Here is a 17,057-nt window from a genome sequence, read left to right as displayed (position 1 = left end):
CAGTACTCCAGGGGCTCATTTGGGATCATGCTGTCCTTTTGATCACTGTTAGTTTCAACAGATGGTTTTTGCAGCAAGGTGTGACTGAAGCATGACTTGATTTGGGAGGAGATATGGTTGATCTGCCATTCAGTTGGAGCATAGCTCTCTAAAACAGGGACAGATTGTTCCTTACCCATCAGCAGGCCTCAGCCTCCCTGTGATGAGAGACTGGAACCTGGTCTGTGGAAATGGCTGGTTTGTGTGTGGTTATAAAACAGATCTAGAATTTCAAGACTAAATTCCTAAAATCTTAATCCATTGTTGTCTTTTTTTTTTTAATTTTATTTTCCTGGTATTGCTTTACTTTTATGGTTGCTAGTACAATGTTTCCTTAGTTGAAGAGACATATGTGCATGGTGTAACTCTTCCTCATGGTATACTGCTTGGGGTAAATGTTTGGCACGATTCACTCAGTTTTACAAAGTTTCCATCTAAGCATGTAGAGTTGTGGGAATTCATATTTGGAGTTGTTCTTGTCACAGCTGACCAAAATGACACTTATATTTAGATACATCACTTGAATGTAACAGTGGCAAAGCTTGAGGAATTAATTTCTTTTTAAGTGTGCTATCAGTAGTCATTTAACGTAGCTAATGCTTAAAAAAATAGAATATATGTTTTAAAAACTCCAAAATATTTTATGCATTTGTCAGACACAAATTCTAAACCATGGCTTCCTCTGAAGTGAGTTTTTGTGGTCTTGTTTTCCTGAAGTGGTAAGGAGAGCCTGGTTGGAGAGGGGGAACGGGCTTTGTAGACAAGTTTAACTAGGAAAGCAAAACTTTTTGAATCTAGAAGAACAGAGTTATTTTTTGTCTAATCCTGTATTTGCCCAAACATGTTGGCTGATAAATCCAAATACATGTGGCTCAAGCTTTATCCTAAATCACAGACTGGTTGACGTTGGAAGGGAGCTGTGGAGGTCATCTGGTCCAACCTGCTGCTCAAGCAGTCACTTAGAGTGGGTTACCCAGGAATATGTCTGGGCAGCTTTTGAGTACCAGCATGGATGAAGACTCCACAACCTTTCTGGGCAGCCTCTGTCAGTGCTTTGTCACCCTTGCAGTAAAAAAATAGTCTTTCGATCTTATTTTATGGCTGGATACACTGTCACATAAATGTATATCAAGACTGCCAATACAAAGGTTTTTTTCAGCTCTTTCTTCAGAAAACTAGTAATTCTCATTCCTTGTTTCCTGGAAGAGCTTTTTTTGTGAATGTAGTTAGATTTGAAAGATGATATGCTGCACTTCTAGCCTTCTCTTCCCTTCTTTCCCATATGTTTTCAAGTCATTGTCCTTTGGAAGATACCTCAGTGCAAGGAAGCAATCTACTACTGATGCAGAAAAGTTGTGTGGAGAGCTTTAGTATGTATGGTTTTCTTTGGCATCTGTTTACTTTGATGAATTCATCTTGGTCACAGCACCAAGCAGTTCCTTAGGAAATTGATCGAGCTTTATGTCAGTCTTGTTACCACATCCAGATCTTTGTATTTGATTTGGATTGCCTAAACAAACTGCCTGTTTTCTGAAGCTTGAGCTAGGTAGTAGAATTTGCTGTCAATTCAGGTTTGCTGCCTTTTGCACCAATCTGAGCATGTTCCTGGTCCTGGGGTATGGCTGCCTTCAAAGGCAGAGCTGTCACCACAGCTGGGCTGTTTACTCTGGATTGACATACCACAGGCATGTATATTATAGCCTCTGGTCAAGAAGCAGAGCTAGGTCTGACTTGGAAGTTTCTTTCCAGTAGAACAAAACTTGGCAGCCACTGGAATAAGCAGGTTCTGTGGGAAAGGGAGGCATAGCGTCAGATAACAGTAGAAAAATTGAGATGAAAACAGTCAAACATCAGAGCTCGAGCAGACAGAGCCTAAAGCAGCCCTGTTTGTCTCTTTGCACAAAGAATCTACTGGCAAACAAGAACATTCATGACGGGTGAAGCAGTGGACTGGGTGGAAGCAGTCAGACCAGAGCCAGAGCTGCAGGTTTTTGCTAGCACATTTGTGTCTCTCCTGGAGCTAGAAAAGGGGAGACAGTGGGAAAAGTGTTGCCAGATGTCAGAAAAAACTTTCTATGTAATATTCCCTTAAGTCTTAAAAGACTCTGGAGCAGAAGCAGTCAGGTCAGTCATGGCCAGGAGACAGGGCAAAAGCTGCTTGCAAGATCAGTGAAGGTGTCTTATGATGGCTTGTCTTTTAGAGAAATTGGTGCTGTACAGGCATTGCACAGGTGCTGTCCCATGGTTGTGTTCTTGCAGAGTTAGGCACTGCAGCTATGGGAAAAACTGGGGAAAAATGAGGCCATGGTACTGTGTGGAGTTTGAGCTGCTTTGGTGGCAGAATCCTTGGGGTGGCTTGAAAACCCCTTTTTACTTTTTAAGAATACCACCCCTGACATGCATGGCTTCTGTGTCAGTGACTTGTGTCTGGCTAGATTCTCTTTGTTTATACATTTGTTTGCAGATGGGATCAATGGCGTGGTTTCTAGGATACTGATGAAAAGGAACACTTACAGCAGTTTTGTTGAAACTGTAGATGATTTAACTACTAGAAGTACTGCTGTATCCATGGTACTAGACCCAGATCTTGCTCTGTTATGACTGCTACTAAGCTGGTTTTTTGATACTTTTTTCCAGATTGTGAATAGGCACGGTCCCGAGGCAGACAGGCATTTACTACGCTGTCTATTCTCGCACGTGGATTTCAGTGGCGATGGTAAAAGCAGTGGCAAAGATTTTCATCAGGTACAGTTTACACCAACACTTCTGTTTATTAGTTTTGATTGTTAAAAATCTGCGGTGGGATTTGATCCAGGTCAAGCACAAAGGCAGGTTAGAAGCAGTAGCTTCAAACACACTTCTTTTCTGGTTATATGGCCTTTCAACTGCAAGAACTTTTTACCAATCCTCAGGTGAGAAGATATATTGCTGATTCCTGGCTTATAATCTCTTGATGTGGAAAAAACCAAGTTGCATCAGTACAAATGCTCTTTTTACCACATGCAGTGCTGTAGTTTGAAAGCCTTTCTGTGTATTTTAAGAGTTTGTCCAGATCCACTAGCTGACACTTGTGGTGCTATGTGTATTGGTGGGAGTGTTTTCATCCTTAAGCAATTTTGCCGCAGACTTTTTAGCTCATAACCATGAATCAAATACTCTTGGATTGTCTGTTGCAATCTGTGAGGATGTTTACAGAAAGCAAAACATTGCAAGTATGATGGGGAATGTTTCATCACTTTGTCAGTCTTAAAAGCAAAGCAAACCTGAAGAAAGCTTAAATGAAAAGAAGCTAGTTGATGTTAGTGGGAATTTGGGCACTTACATAAGTACTTTATCTTTTAGTTTTTCTGTACACAGTGGATAGTAGTTTATTTTTATTGTGCTGTTACGAAACTGTGAGTCTTCAAGTTACCTTGTTCTTTTCAGACTCAGTTTCTGATCCAGGAGTGTGCGTCGCTGATTACAAAACCAAACTTTATCTCGACGCTGTCATACGCCATTGACAATCCCTTGCACTATCAGAAGGTTTGTATACTTCTTGAAGGGGATCCCAGTGTCAGAAACTGCACTGAATTGGTCTCTAGGAAACTAGCTGGTTTTCTCTTGTGTTCCCTTGTAGTAAAATCTTCAAAAACTGAGCTTGCCTGGTTGGTGTGGGTTTTTTTTTTTTTGTTAAACTAAACAAGTCAGTCAATCACTCAGAATGACTGCAGACTTAATTTTAGTACTTTATCTAATGTTTGTACCTTATCGCTTGTTTGCTGCAAGAGAAGCAAAATAAATCATCAGTACTCCTGTTTCTTTCAATATAAAAGCCGTGATCGTGGTTTAATAGTGGCATATATGTAAGAAGCTTTTAGATTAGATGTATTCAAAAGTAGTTGGAAAGCTGTTTAGCCATAGAAGCTTTGTGTTAACCTGCAGCAGAGTAGTTGCTAATATTCCAAGCTTGCAAATAGACTTTAGATAGTCTGACACATTGCAAATTAGACTAATCCCACAACAGCTTTCATGTTACTCTTCTTACCTGTTTCAGAGTCTAAAGCCTTCACCTCATTTATTTGCCCAATTGAGTAAAGTCATCAAATTAAGTAAAGTTCAAGAGGTAGGTAACACTTATTTCAAAAATACTTTAATTTTTTTTTTTTTTTACTTAGCTAGTTAAAAAGGATGAGGTCTCCTTACTATGATGTTTGTTTTTGTTTGTAGGTAATTTTTGGTCTGGCTTTACTGAACTCTTTCAGCTCAGATCTGCGAGGTTTTGGTAAGTTTTCTGAAGTACTGCAGCAGAGACAGCCTTTTTCAGCAATGGGCTTTCTAGACGGGTAGATGGGGCCTGACCTGACTTTGCAATCAGTGGTGCCATTAGGAGGGGCAATAGGTAACACAGTCATCTTATAGGAAGTTGAAGGACTGTTTCATGAATTACTTGCTTGATAGTGAATCAAGTTGGGATGTTGTGATATCTTTACTTGTAGTTGTCCATTAATATTTGAGTTCTCAGGTATGAGATTTCTGTTTAAATCTGAACTGTTGTGGCTTGTGGTAAACAAACTCAAATTAAGAGAATGGTACCTAGCTAAATGAATCTCATATTAAAACAGAATCCCAGGTTTTGACTCTAACCTCTTCTGTTTCCAAAAGCTGCCCAGTTTATCAAACAGAAACTCCCGGATCTTTTGCGCTCTTACATTGACGCAGACGTCAGTGGAAATCAAGAAGGTGGCTTCCAAGATATTGCAATAGAGGTCCTGCACCTTCTCCTCTCCCATCTCCTCTTTGGGCAGAAGGGAGCCTTTGGGGTAGGACAGGAGCAGATTGACGCTTTCCTCAAAACATTACGTAGAGGTAAGTTGGTTCAAGAAGCCTGACCAGATGCAGATTTTGAAATTGATTTTCATTACTTGCTGTCAGTGCAGAGTGCTGAAGTGGTTGGGAGCTTGCTGAATTAGAACTCAGTACATTTTCATAGTTTCTAAACTGACGGTAAAGTACCACTGTTCTGGTATTGGGTCCTAATGTACTGTTTTGCTTTCAAAGAGCAGTAATGTGGTCTCATGTTTTTGAAAAGTTGTGATAAACATTGAGTAAGGGATAGTCAAGTCTGTATGGGATGGTATTTGTGGATTTAACTAAAGCAGCTCAGTGCACTGTAGTTGAAAACCCCCTTACAGAGTAAGGAACATACATTGCCATTTCAAACAGGTGCATTTTAAGCACTGTTTTATTATATTAGATGCAGATCCATGACAAAACACGAGCACAGTGAGCGAGGTGCTTCTGAGTTAAACTCTGGTTCATTTCTCAGACTTAGAGGAAGCTACCCTTCATACAAAAGCAAAATATTTGTTCTAATTGTTTAAATGTAACTTCTTAGTTCATACTTATTTTAATAAAGATTAGTGTATTAGCTTGTGTAATTCCTGATACTTTGCTTTGGGAAATTGGGAACTCTTCTCTGAGTGGCCCTGGAGGGTATGGAGATGTTATGTGTCATCTTAAAGATGGTGCTGTCTCAGAAAGGCCCACCCACAAGTTGTCTTTGCGGCTCTCCACTGTGAGCAGAACTCTCACCCACAGATCTGATCCGCCATTACTCGTCTCTGTTAAACTTTGCCTCCCAGGAAGGAAAAAAGGAGTATTTACTCTTTCCATGCCCAAGTGCCTGCATTACATTTGCTATATTTCTTAGCCTCAGTAGCAGATCCTTTGTTTCCTAATATTTCCGGAGTTGGAGGAGCAGCTTTTGCTGGACTGCTCTATTATTTCCTGCTCTGTGCTTTTTTTGGATGACCACTGTTAGTAACAGTCTAGTTGTAAACTTACACCAGCACAGCTGCTGGCCTTTTGGGCAGCTGCAGAACTGCAGTGAACCTGCATGAACCTAGTCTAGTCTACATTCTTTTTCTCTCGGAATATCCCAGTGCGAGTAGAGAACTGAGAATGGGATGGAGGGATGCTGCATCAGTGCCCTCTTGATTTCTGCAGCAGCAGGCCGGCTCTAGCACAGCCGAGGAATAATTTTGAATAGTCTTTCAACATGCAACTAGTGTTCTGGGTGTTTTGACACTTTGTTACTCTTGCCTTTAGATTTTCCCCAGGAGCGTTGCCCTGTGGTGCTTGCACCACTTCTATACCCTGAAAAACGGGACATTCTAATGGACAGGATCCTGCCTGATTCTGGAGGGATAGCCAAAACCATGATGGAGAGTTCTCTGGCAGATTTCATGCAAGAAGTTGGCTATGGCTTTTGTGCAAGGTTTGTAGGAAATGTAATTTTCAAGCATGTAATTTTGGGTGGTGGTGGTTTTCTTTCTTGTTTCTTGAGACAAAGGGTAAGGAACACTTTAATTACTAAAATAACTAGAATCTTATCAAGTATTAGGAGGTAGTTTATTTGGATTTCTGTTATATTTTGCTTTCTTCTAATGTGTATTACATGTCTATGGACGCTGTATAGGATTTTGTTACGGGAAGAAGTGCTACATAAAAGGATTCACATTTGTGAAGGTTTCATAAGAATTTGACTATCACCCTTTTTTAAGTGAAAACGAAAGTGGGTAGACATAAATTCCAGCTAAATCCTACTAGAGTTTTGGAAGAACTCCTGTGCCAGGCTCCTCTTAGCTCACTGTCCACATGACATAGGTTATAGAAGAACTGAAGATGGTCTCACTTCAAGAGAGTAGACCAGCAGCAACTTTCTGTTTGTACTGGATTTTCATCAGTGTGGTACTGATCAAATGACTGCTAATGGCTGAGATTTTGTAGCTGTAGACTCAAATTATTGTAGTGAATTGCTAGAGTATCTTGACAGTTGCACCAGTTTTTGCCTGGTTAGGCTCGTTTTGGTAAAAATACAACTGTATTAAACTCATCCTGGGTTTGCGTGTATTTTGGTAGGCATACATTGCCCACGTCCTCAGCAGTGTTCCATATTCTTGCTCCCTACCCCAGTCTGAAACATTAGAGGGGCAGCTCTGGACTTGCTGGAGCCATGTGAAACATGTTGTTGTCCATACAGGTGTGTGTGTTTATGGGGAGTCATGTCAGCAGGACTAAAATTCTTCGCTTATAGCACCTAGCACAAGTACCTCATTACATGGGCTTCTTGTTTATAGACATGTGTGAATTGGAGTGGTTACTAGGAATGTGAAAGGAGAAACTAGTCAGAAGCTGTCTACTGAAGAGTTAATTTGAGTAAGTTAAAGGTTTATTTCAAGTGTGCAGCTGGTTTTAAAGGGGGCCTTAGCCCTCAGAGTGGAGCTAACATGCATTTTGTAAGAAGCATAAGGTAGAATTAAATGATTCTGTCTTTAAAGAGAAGGACTATTGATTACTTTGGGGAGGTGATGAAGTCTCAAAGGTATTAACATGAGTTTCTGTTTAAACCAAGAAATAAAAACACCATGTGTTGGAAGATACTGAACTATTTCCTTTGTTAAGACATGCCTGTTAATAAAACAGTTTATATACTCATGCTATATAAATCTTCCTGGCCTAGTTATGAAGTGTTCACAAAATGGAAAAAAAACCTGTAAAAAAAGCCTTCAGTTCTGCAGTTGAAACTCAGGCATCTGCTCATTGTTTTCTCTCTTGGCTCCTGGGAGGTTTTTGCTGGTGCCCTCTGCTCAGGGATGCCATGACTTGTATCAGGCTGAAAGGCAAACATTCAGAGCTTACCTTTGAATAGTGCACATCAGCATTTTGAAACATGCATTCTCAAGGCCTTTGTTTCACTTTAAGGTAGCAAAAAACTTGAGTCTTTGAAGCTCTGTGTCACAGGTCAATAGTGAAAGAGTGCTACCAAGAAGAGTGCTAAACCTACCCTGTGCTTTTGCTTTGACAGAGCATAGCCTGTGAAACATCTCTGACATCCCTGTCACTTCAGTACATGTGGCTTTGAAACGTGGCACAGTGTATTTCGTGGAAATAATTGCTCAGATTGTCTACTGAATTTTTCTTCTTGATTGTCCTGGAATTTTGCTGTGTTGGATTATTTGACTAACTTGACTGGAGTCTTGCGTTGTGCTGCAGTGAAACCTGATTTTCTGTAAGATCTCTCTGTTTTGTTGCATCTTAGCGTTGAAGAATGTCGCAACATAATCGTGCAGTTTGGTGTTCGGGAAGTCACGGCTGCCCAGGTTGCCAGGGTTTTGGGGATGATGGCTCGAACTCATTCAGGATTGACGGATGGTATTCCATTACAAGTGAGTGGCCTGTTGTGCTGTGGATTATATTTCAGCAGAAGAAGGCGTTGAAATGCTGGCCTCTAGGAACTTAACAATTGCTTACATTATTCAATACCTGTTCTACTGTAAATGTCTGTAATACTTCTGTGAATGAAAGATTCTCAGAAATGTTCAGCTGATGTCATTACTAGTCTGAACTTCTGTTTATACCTTTCTAGTGCAGGGAGTTCTGTAGCCAGTGGGTGTTGAGACTGCTTTATTTTTTACTAGTGTTTGATTCAGTGTATTTGACTTGCAGTCTATTTCGGCTCCTGGCAGTGGGATTTGGAGTGATGGCAAAGATAAGAGTGACGGAAGCCAAGCCCATACCTGGAATGTGGAGGTCTTGATTGATGTTCTTAAAGAGCTGGTAAGTCTTGAGAGCATCTTGGTCTTTTATGTGGAGAAAGCAGGGCATATCTCAGTGTGATTATAAACCTTTTTAAGCTCCCAACAGCCTGAATAACTTTGAATCTCTGTAATGTAACTGTACTTAAATGCTTGGGGTTTTTTTCTTCATGAACAAGAAAATTTTGAGGAATTCTGAGAAATAGAAGCTACTTGAATTAGTAATGTGGGTGTAGTTTGAGGTTCATTCCACACTGCTCCTGTATACTCCAGCATATGTTCTCTGAGGGTTTTTGTGTTTCAGTGTATTTCTGACAGTGTAAAGTTTTGTGCATCAGCCTTGTTTTGGAAAATGTCTTACTGTAGGCATTAGTGATGAAAATGAAATGAAAGTATTTTTATAGCTGCTCATTCCAAAACTCTTGTTTATTGCTTTTTAGGTATGATGACACTATAGAAATAGGAAAGGTTTTCCACCACTGTATAAGCAGTGATTTTTGTTATGTACTCAGTTAAACATGAATACCATTTCCTTTGCTTGCCTTACACTGGGTGGGATTTTTTCTGTATGTTCCCTCTAATGTATGGAGAAGTCACTGTTTTGTTTTTCTGAAACTTGGGCCATAAAATAGTTTTGTCTCTGGTGCTCACCTGTCTCTGAAAAGAGTGGTCTGTGTTACATAATGGCCACAGTTCCCTCCAAGCTCTCTCATCAGTATTGTTTCACACTGTTCCTGAAAATACAGTAGGTGCTTTACAAGGACTTGGCGTTTCTTTTGCAAAAGGAGGAGCAAGTTCTGCTTGCCAGCAGGTCAGACCCTTCTGCCTTTTTTAGAGGGTGTGGAAGCCTAGGAAAGGAATAAGTTAGTATGCTAAGAAAGGATAATATGTTTGGGGTTTTTAAAGACTTGTTAATGAAATGTTTGGAAGGATACACAGCTACTGTAGTGCTGGGGAGTGCAGTTTCATAGGGTAGTTTAAAACATTAACTTGCATCGAATTCTCACATTCACCATGTAAATACATCTCTTTTTAAAACAAAACCCTTGCTTTCAACTAAAACTTAGGTGCATGTTAAGCTGGATACAGTACTGCTGAAGAGGGGTTCTTTCATGACAGTACTGAAGATTGTAATGTGCAGGGCTGACAACCCTTGTTTGTCTGGTTGCAGAACCCTAGCCTGGACTTCAAAGTAGTAACGTACGAATTGGACCATCCAGGATTTCAGATTCGTGATAGCAAAGGCCTGCATATTGTAGTCTTTGGCATCCAGAGAGGGCTGGGAATGGAGGTTTTTCCAGTTAATGCCATATACAGACCTTGGAAGCATGCAGAGGGCCAGGTGAGTTTACCAACGTGTTTGCTCTATCTGTAGAATATTTGAGAAGTTCCTGAATTTCTTGAATGATAAATGGAGATCAGTACTGTGAGTGTTTAGATAATCCACATTTGAGACCTTGGCCTGTAAGGCACAAGCCTCAAGTGTATTACAGAAGTACAGTGTGTAATTGACTGCATTGTGTGGGACATGGTTACTTGCTGTGCACTGTGACCATACCTTTGACCTCAGCAGAGTTCTGGTGTGTAGTGCAGCTCAGCATATAACTGCTGCTGCATGGCAGTGCCCTGGGATGCTTACCTGGTTACACAGAATGGCCACAGCTTTGTGCAAACAAGTACCCTCAGCACGTCTGTAATCAGTCATTCTCAAATTCTAGAAGTGTGAGATTCAGTCTTGCGTAAAACACACAGTGAAGCCTGGCTCATCCCTGCTGCTTAGTTGATTTGTATCATTGTCAAAAATTTGGCACTTGATAAAGTGGGAGGACCCTGAAACTCTAGTATCTAAACTACTTTTGACATCTTTTTTTACTCCAGCTCTCCTTCATCCAACATTCCCTCATAAACCCTGACATCTTCTGTTTTGCTGACTACCCTTGCCATACTGTTGCCACAGACATCCTGAAAGCACCACCAGAGGATGACAATCGAGAAATTGCTACATGGTAATAAACCTGCTCTCAACTGCTTTTCATACATAAAATTAGAGTAAGATTAGTTGTCTGGTCAAAGGTGGCTTTATTTTCATGCAGCCAGATTTATTGTAGCTGTGTACATACCAGTAGTAGATCAGCCATTAGTATTTGTGACGTGTTTGATTGGTGAAACTATTCACCATGTCAGAAGTTCCTGTGTACTTCCATAATACCTTGCTTTTGTTGTAGTCTTCAGCTTGTTTGGAGAGTTTCTGCTGATGTGTTTTGGCATATCCTGCAAGCTGAAAGGAGGGGATAGAAGAGGTAGTTTGAAATTTAAATCTCTTTCCCAGGGTGATTAGAGAAACTTGCTCTACTTGTATGAAAGAAGTCCTAAAATTTAATTAGTAAATGTATGTGGCTATTGGTGAGTTACAGCATAAAGCTGACTGGTGTGACTTTCTGAGCTGACCTTTACACCCCTTTTTTAGTATAGCCATGTACCTTACTTCAGTAAAGATACTTGCTTCTTTCTCAATTATATGACCCAGAATAGGGAATTGAAGGATGAGGAATACAAGTAAATTGGCAATGCTCACTTGTCTATAAAGCAGGCAAAACAAGTAGAGTATCTTCACTAACTTTCACAACTGGGGACTTGAAGGTGTTTTAAAAAGTACATTTCAAGTTAAATTATCCAAGTGACCCACCCCAAGCCAAGTTTCTTCAACATCAGCTTTCAGTTATCTCTCCTCCCTAACAGTCAGGAGCTCTTAAGCTCTTCAGTTATTTTTCATGGTTTCTCGCAGCCTTAATTGTACATAAGAGCTGCAGTGTCAGGTTGTTTGCAGTGGGTGTTGCTTTATATGTCCTTACAGTTGTGGCTATAAGATACCGGAATCCAGGATCCTGTAAACTTGCTGCTTGGTAACTTTGAGGGGGTTGTCTATTTGTTTTTTCTTCTCTATTGTTAGGAAGAGCCTGGATTTGATAGAGTCTCTGTTACGATTGGCAGAAGTGGGGCAGTATGAACAGGTTAAGCAGCTCTTCAGTTTTCCTATCAAGCATTGCCCGGATATGCTGGTATTGGCCTTATTGCAGATCAACACCTCCTGGCATACCTTGCGCCATGAACTCATCTCCACGCTCATGCCGATTTTCCTTGGCAACCATCCCAACTCAGCCATCATTTTGCACTATGCATGGCATGGACAGGTAAGTATTTTCACTGTAGTTTGCTCCTGTAACTTAAAAGCTTGTTAAATGGATTGAACAGTTAAAACAACAATGTTTGTATTGGTTTATGAACTGGTCAGTTTAAAACCCAAGAGGTAAATGATCCGTGGTTCAAGCAGAGTAATGGGATGTCTCTTCCCTGACTTGAAGCAAACTGTTGCAGTTTGGTTTTCAATAATATTCACTGAGAAAATATTCCTGGAAAAGTAGAGAGATCCAAGTTAAGTCTGACTTTTTTAAACCTTAGCTTTAAACAAAGTTGACCACAGCTTAATTTAAAAAAAAAAAAAAAAAAAAGGGAAAAAAATGCAAAACCAAACAACCCAACAAAAGAAACCATGAAAAACCTCACAACAGCATCACCCACCCTGCCCCCTCAACTCTCAGCCTCACACATTTGAAGTGTAAAAACCTGAAGTAGTAAGAGGTGAAAAGGTTTAAACCAAAATAGTCTCCTATGTACTTGCCAAAAAGATGAAGGCTGTTCTAGGCATAAAGAAACTACCTGCACCATAAGTTTTCAGAGTCTGGGTGTTTTCTGAAAACTCGGGACTGGCTGCTGACCTTTTTCAAAGAGAGCTTCCATGTAGGGATAATGGTAGCTGTGTATGTAAATCCCATACATCTAATGGATGTTTTGTTTGGTGTGGCCTTCATCATTGTGTGCACTGGTAGTTAAACAAAGAGAAGTTGTAAGAAATTTAAAGCAGAGGAAGCCTCTGGGGTCAGAGGGAATCTGCTTTAGCAAACAAGTTTCCCTGTTCATCTAGAGTAGAGTTAATGGCAAGAAGCTTGACCTCTGAGGTCATGCTATGAATGGTCATGCATTTCATATTTTCCTGATGGAAGTCTTTAAATTGAAGGATGAGGGGTAGAAGTGAGATGCTTTTTGCATGAGGTCTTGAAATGGCAGAAAAGGCAATTTTTCCACAGGGTAGGTCTCAGATCAGGGCACTGAAGGATGATTGCCGTGGGACATGGAGCCATTCCATGACATAAGGGTGTTTTACTTTTCCTTTAAGCAAAAACCCTTGCTGCCATAAAAATCTTACTTGTGTTGTAGTTTAAAATTACCCCTCTATGAGTAAAGATCTAGATACCATGTTTTTCTTTTTAAGACGTGATACTGAATTTTCACTTCAGGACATCATGTCAGGTGTAACATTTTGTAAATGTTTATGTAGTGTAAAAGCAATTAGTCTACAATAGAGAGGAATTGGTCCTGGACAGTGGTAGGAAAGAGATGGGGATGTACGTATCTACCATTTGCAGTCATGCTACATCCTTTTCTTGTAGCTCCTGGATAGTTTATTTTTGCATAGGAGGAGCTCAAATCAGAAGCAAGTTCTGAAGCTAAACAGTAAATATGTTTGTATGTTAAGCTTTTTAGTTGTGAAATATCCTGTTTAATGTTCACATAATTGATCCTATTCCTAGAATCATGAAGTACAATCCTAATTTAATTCTCCTCAGGGTCAGTCTCCTTCAATTCGTCAGCTTATCATGCATGCCATGGCAGAATGGTACATGAGAGGGGAGCAGTATGACCAGGCTAAATTGTCACGCATTCTTGATGTGGCGCAAGACTTGAAGGTGAGTTTTGCAAAATACTGCCATTATTTTTTGTCTGGTGTCTGATGCAGACCTGCTCATCTTTTAATGAACACTAAGCTTAACTTAGACTAATTTAGTAAGGATTACACTGTTTAAGCATGTCTGAATGCATTTGTGGCTGCTGTCCCATATCTTAAAAAAAAAAAAACAAACAAAAACAAACACCTGTGTTTATGTGACATAAAAGTATTCTTCAGCTGAGTTGTGGTATCTGACTACAGATGCTTCCAGCCTGTCCTGTTGTGAGCCCAAGACATTTTACTTGGTATTTGCAGTGGGGTTGGTTATCATGGCTTAGCTGACAAGTACCTTGGGAAGCAGCACAACAGAACTGCTTGCTGTGTGAATGTAGTGTGAATCCAGGAGGAGCTTTGACTGTTTTAACCTTGAATATTATTGAAATGAGAATGTATACAATATCTGTCAGATGTTTGTGTGAAGGTGGTGCTGCTAAACATAATGGAATGGGGATTTCTTGAGAATGCTACTACTTCTTATTTTTTACACACTGACAAAAAACTGGAAGTTGTGACTAACTTCTTTGAGGCCTTTATTGCTTCCTAAAGATAGATGCAAAATAATTGGGTGTCTCAAAGTGCAAGAGCACCAGCTGCTGCTTGAAGTCAGTTTTGTTGTAGCAATTAGTGTTCAGAGATGACCTGTTGGAGCAGATATATTTTGAGTATCTCTGAAGTGGCTGAGGTCTGTTCACAGGGAGATGCTAGGCTCTTCTGCTTAATTTTGTAGCAATATCAGTTTGGTAGCTCTTGACCACTTGCTGGTGGTTTGTCATATCACAGAGGAATTTAAGCTGTCAGCACAAGGTCGCTTCAAAGAAGGTGAAGTCATGATTTCGAATCAGAGCTCTTGCTTACTTGTCTCACAAGCAAGCTATAAGTGAAGTTGACAGTACCAATCTTTGTTGACAAAGAAAGCATAGCAGCATGTCATAATAAGACTTCTTTACTAAAACATGTATGGGAGCTAGAAAGAAAAAGGAGAAGGGGTATCTGTGTGTCTTCACTAGTAGTCTTCTGATTTTCTTTCTTTAGGCCTTGTCAATGCTGCTAAATGGTACTCCATTTGCCTTTGTTATTGACCTTGCTGCACTTGCCTCTCGACGGGAATACCTCAAACTTGACAAATGGCTCACAGATAAAATTCGGGAGCATGGGGTAAAGCAGGATTTTTTTTCTTTATTTTTGCACTCTTATCAGTGACTAACTTAAGTCACTTTAACAATTTTATAAGTAGCTTTAAAGTTGTTGAAAGTGTCCATGGTCTAATAGTTCAATGTTTTCACTGAACTATAGTAGCTTAGTGCGATTCTTTCTATGGTGCAATTGCCAAGTTTGAAATAGTGTCTTGGATGTGATTTGGGAGATTAAGATAACATTTTTTTCCTCAGGAACCTTTCATCCAGGCCTGTATGACTTTCTTAAAGAGAAGATGTCCATCTATCCTGGGTGGCCTTGCTCCAGAGAAGGATCAGCCCAAAAGTGCTCAGCTTCCTCCAGAAACCTTGGCGACTATGTTGGCCTGTCTGCAAGCTTGTGCTGGGTAAGGATTATATTGCTTAGGCTGAATGTGTAATCAGTTTGCAGCTTGCTTTCTGGCACGTGGTCACAGCTGGCTTGGAATTTCACAGGGAGAATGGGGTTAGTGAGAGTGTATAAACTTGCAAGGATAGGTGCAGTAGTACATTTAATTTTGCATTGAAGCATCTTGTAGGCTAGATCGCAAGAGCTTGATTGAGTATTCTTGTCTTTATCATCAAACAGGTGAGCTGATGTTGGTGACTGGAGGCTGTCTGGTTAGTCACATTCTCAGTTGGTAATGACTAGATATTGGGCTGTAATTCAGACTAAGGAATCCAGGCCATGGCTACAGAATGGGACAGCATCGTGGAAAACAGTGGCTTTATAAAGGATTTTGTGATTGTGTTAACCACATGTTTCTGCATGGTGACTGCTCTGGCACAAAGGGCTCCTGCTGTCCTTATGTGTATGAGAAAAGTGGGGAGTGGTGATTGTAGTGTAATTGAGACTGAAACTAGATGTGTGTAACTTCTGTTGTCTTTGAGAGAGACTCAAAGTAGTCAAAGATGGAAAATATTGAACATCTTTTGCAGATGAGATTGTTTAGCTGAAGTCAAAAGAAAATGGTTTGGGTTTGAGAGCTGCTAGAGGGAGGGGTGGAATACAGGAGGGCTGATGGAAACTGCAGTTGGACAAATCAGTCTTTAAATGCTATGTACACACATAGTAAATATGACTAAAAATTGTAAAACGTTTGTGGTGTTGTTTCTTAACAGTGTCAGATCAAGCTGGTATTGAACTGTGGCAGTATTTCAGAGGTAACGAGAGGCAGCTTAGTGCAATGTGCAAGCCAGAGTGACTGGAAGCTGGAGATGAGGCTTGTTTTGCTGCTACATTTTGGCACCAAATGAGGCTGGCATGTCCAAGTGTGTGTTACCTAATCTGAGGCTTATACTGTGTCCTTTGGCTTAGTCAGCGTGGTCTTGAAAGAGATGCTTCTTATCTTTAAAGGTACCCGGGATGATTCATGGCTCTCATGTAGATAGTAGGAAATTAGTACCAATGTAGAGTTGGTCACAATGAGTATTGGAACCAAAAGGGAATTGGAGGTACCTGTAAGATTTTAGGAGAAAGGATTCTCCTGTTTTCTGCTGGAACCTGTGCAATTGAAGTTCAAATGCTGTTGGAATACTGTTTTTGAAATATAATGGTCTAGCACATGTCTTGGTCTGAAGAGATAGCTCTTAATTTTCAGGTCAAAGTGAATCTTTTGAGACTGTCATTCACAAATGAGCTTATATTCCTTATTTTGCATGCTGCGGTGTCTGTGTTCTAGAAGTTTAATAGTTAACTGTGGATTTGAATTGCATCTAATGTCATTGTGTTCTGAATTTTAATGCGTTACCAAGTTTTATTTATTCCATTAATTCCAAACACCACTAGTTCTCTACTGGCACAATTCTCACAGCCTTTAGTTTCTTTTTATAGCTACTTTTATTCCCCTTTATACAAGAATGTGACCTACTTGCAGTCATTTTCTGTTAGTTATTCTCTTTGAGCTTTAGAAGGAAAAAGCTTGGATGTCTTTCATGAAGCAGTTGCTTTGATTAGCTTAGGTTTCAGTCATGAATGGAAGCAGGCATTGTAAAGACTAGAAGGTTAAAATCACAGGAAATATTAAGTACATCTGGGAGGGTAGTTGCACTTGACTAGCTGAAGCCTGCCATCTCCTAAATCTGTTGATTTAGGAGCCTGCTCTTTAATTAGGCTGTAGTTAGTTCTTGTCTTGTTTTGTGACCTGGGAGATACTTTTTTTTTAGCCATCAGGTCCCTGCATGTTCTGAGACTTATTTTTGGTGCGGCTTGTTTATCGGTGGTGAGCAGTGCAGTTGTGGCATCATGTAACAGTGAGTCTTCAAAAAGAAATAAGTCTTCCTTTATTACTGAGTGTTTTTACAATGAAGTCAGGCTTGGTTGCAGGCACCACAGGCTGGCCAACCATGTAATTTATTAACAAACTGCTTATTAGAAGTCCTTCCCTTGTGGAGCTGCAGTGAGTTGAGAGGGGCAGCAGT

At 40.2% G+C, this 17,057-nt stretch overlaps 1 protein-coding gene across 8 annotated transcripts in view; it reads left to right on the top strand.

Moving 5' to 3' along the window:
- Nucleotides 1–17,057, top strand: part of CNOT1 (CCR4-NOT transcription complex subunit 1) — a 56,074-nt gene that overhangs the window by 6,910 nt on the left and 32,107 nt on the right. For all 8 annotated transcript variants that reach the window (XM_048316383.1, XM_048316381.1, XM_048316382.1 and 5 more), the window contains exons 3-16: nt 2,677–2,784; nt 3,466–3,564; nt 4,076–4,144; nt 4,249–4,303; nt 4,684–4,887; nt 6,130–6,298; nt 8,123–8,249; nt 8,530–8,640; nt 9,790–9,960; nt 10,497–10,624; nt 11,569–11,809; nt 13,304–13,423; nt 14,497–14,619; nt 14,853–15,004. In XM_048316383.1, coding sequence (XP_048172340.1) covers nt 2,677–2,784; nt 3,466–3,564; nt 4,076–4,144; nt 4,249–4,303; nt 4,684–4,887; nt 6,130–6,298; nt 8,123–8,249; nt 8,530–8,640; nt 9,790–9,960; nt 10,497–10,624; nt 11,569–11,809; nt 13,304–13,423; nt 14,497–14,619; nt 14,853–15,004 — 1,877 coding nt within the window. The remainder of the gene's footprint in view (nt 1–2,676; nt 2,785–3,465; nt 3,565–4,075; nt 4,145–4,248; nt 4,304–4,683; nt 4,888–6,129; nt 6,299–8,122; nt 8,250–8,529; nt 8,641–9,789; nt 9,961–10,496; nt 10,625–11,568; nt 11,810–13,303; nt 13,424–14,496; nt 14,620–14,852; nt 15,005–17,057) is intronic.

This window comes from Corvus hawaiiensis, chromosome 12, assembly GCF_020740725.1.
Source record: "Corvus hawaiiensis isolate bCorHaw1 chromosome 12, bCorHaw1.pri.cur, whole genome shotgun sequence".
NCBI lineage: Eukaryota > Metazoa > Chordata > Aves > Passeriformes > Corvidae > Corvus > Corvus hawaiiensis.
Note: the sequence above shows the minus strand (reverse complement) of the source record. Positions and strands in the feature narration are given on the sequence as shown.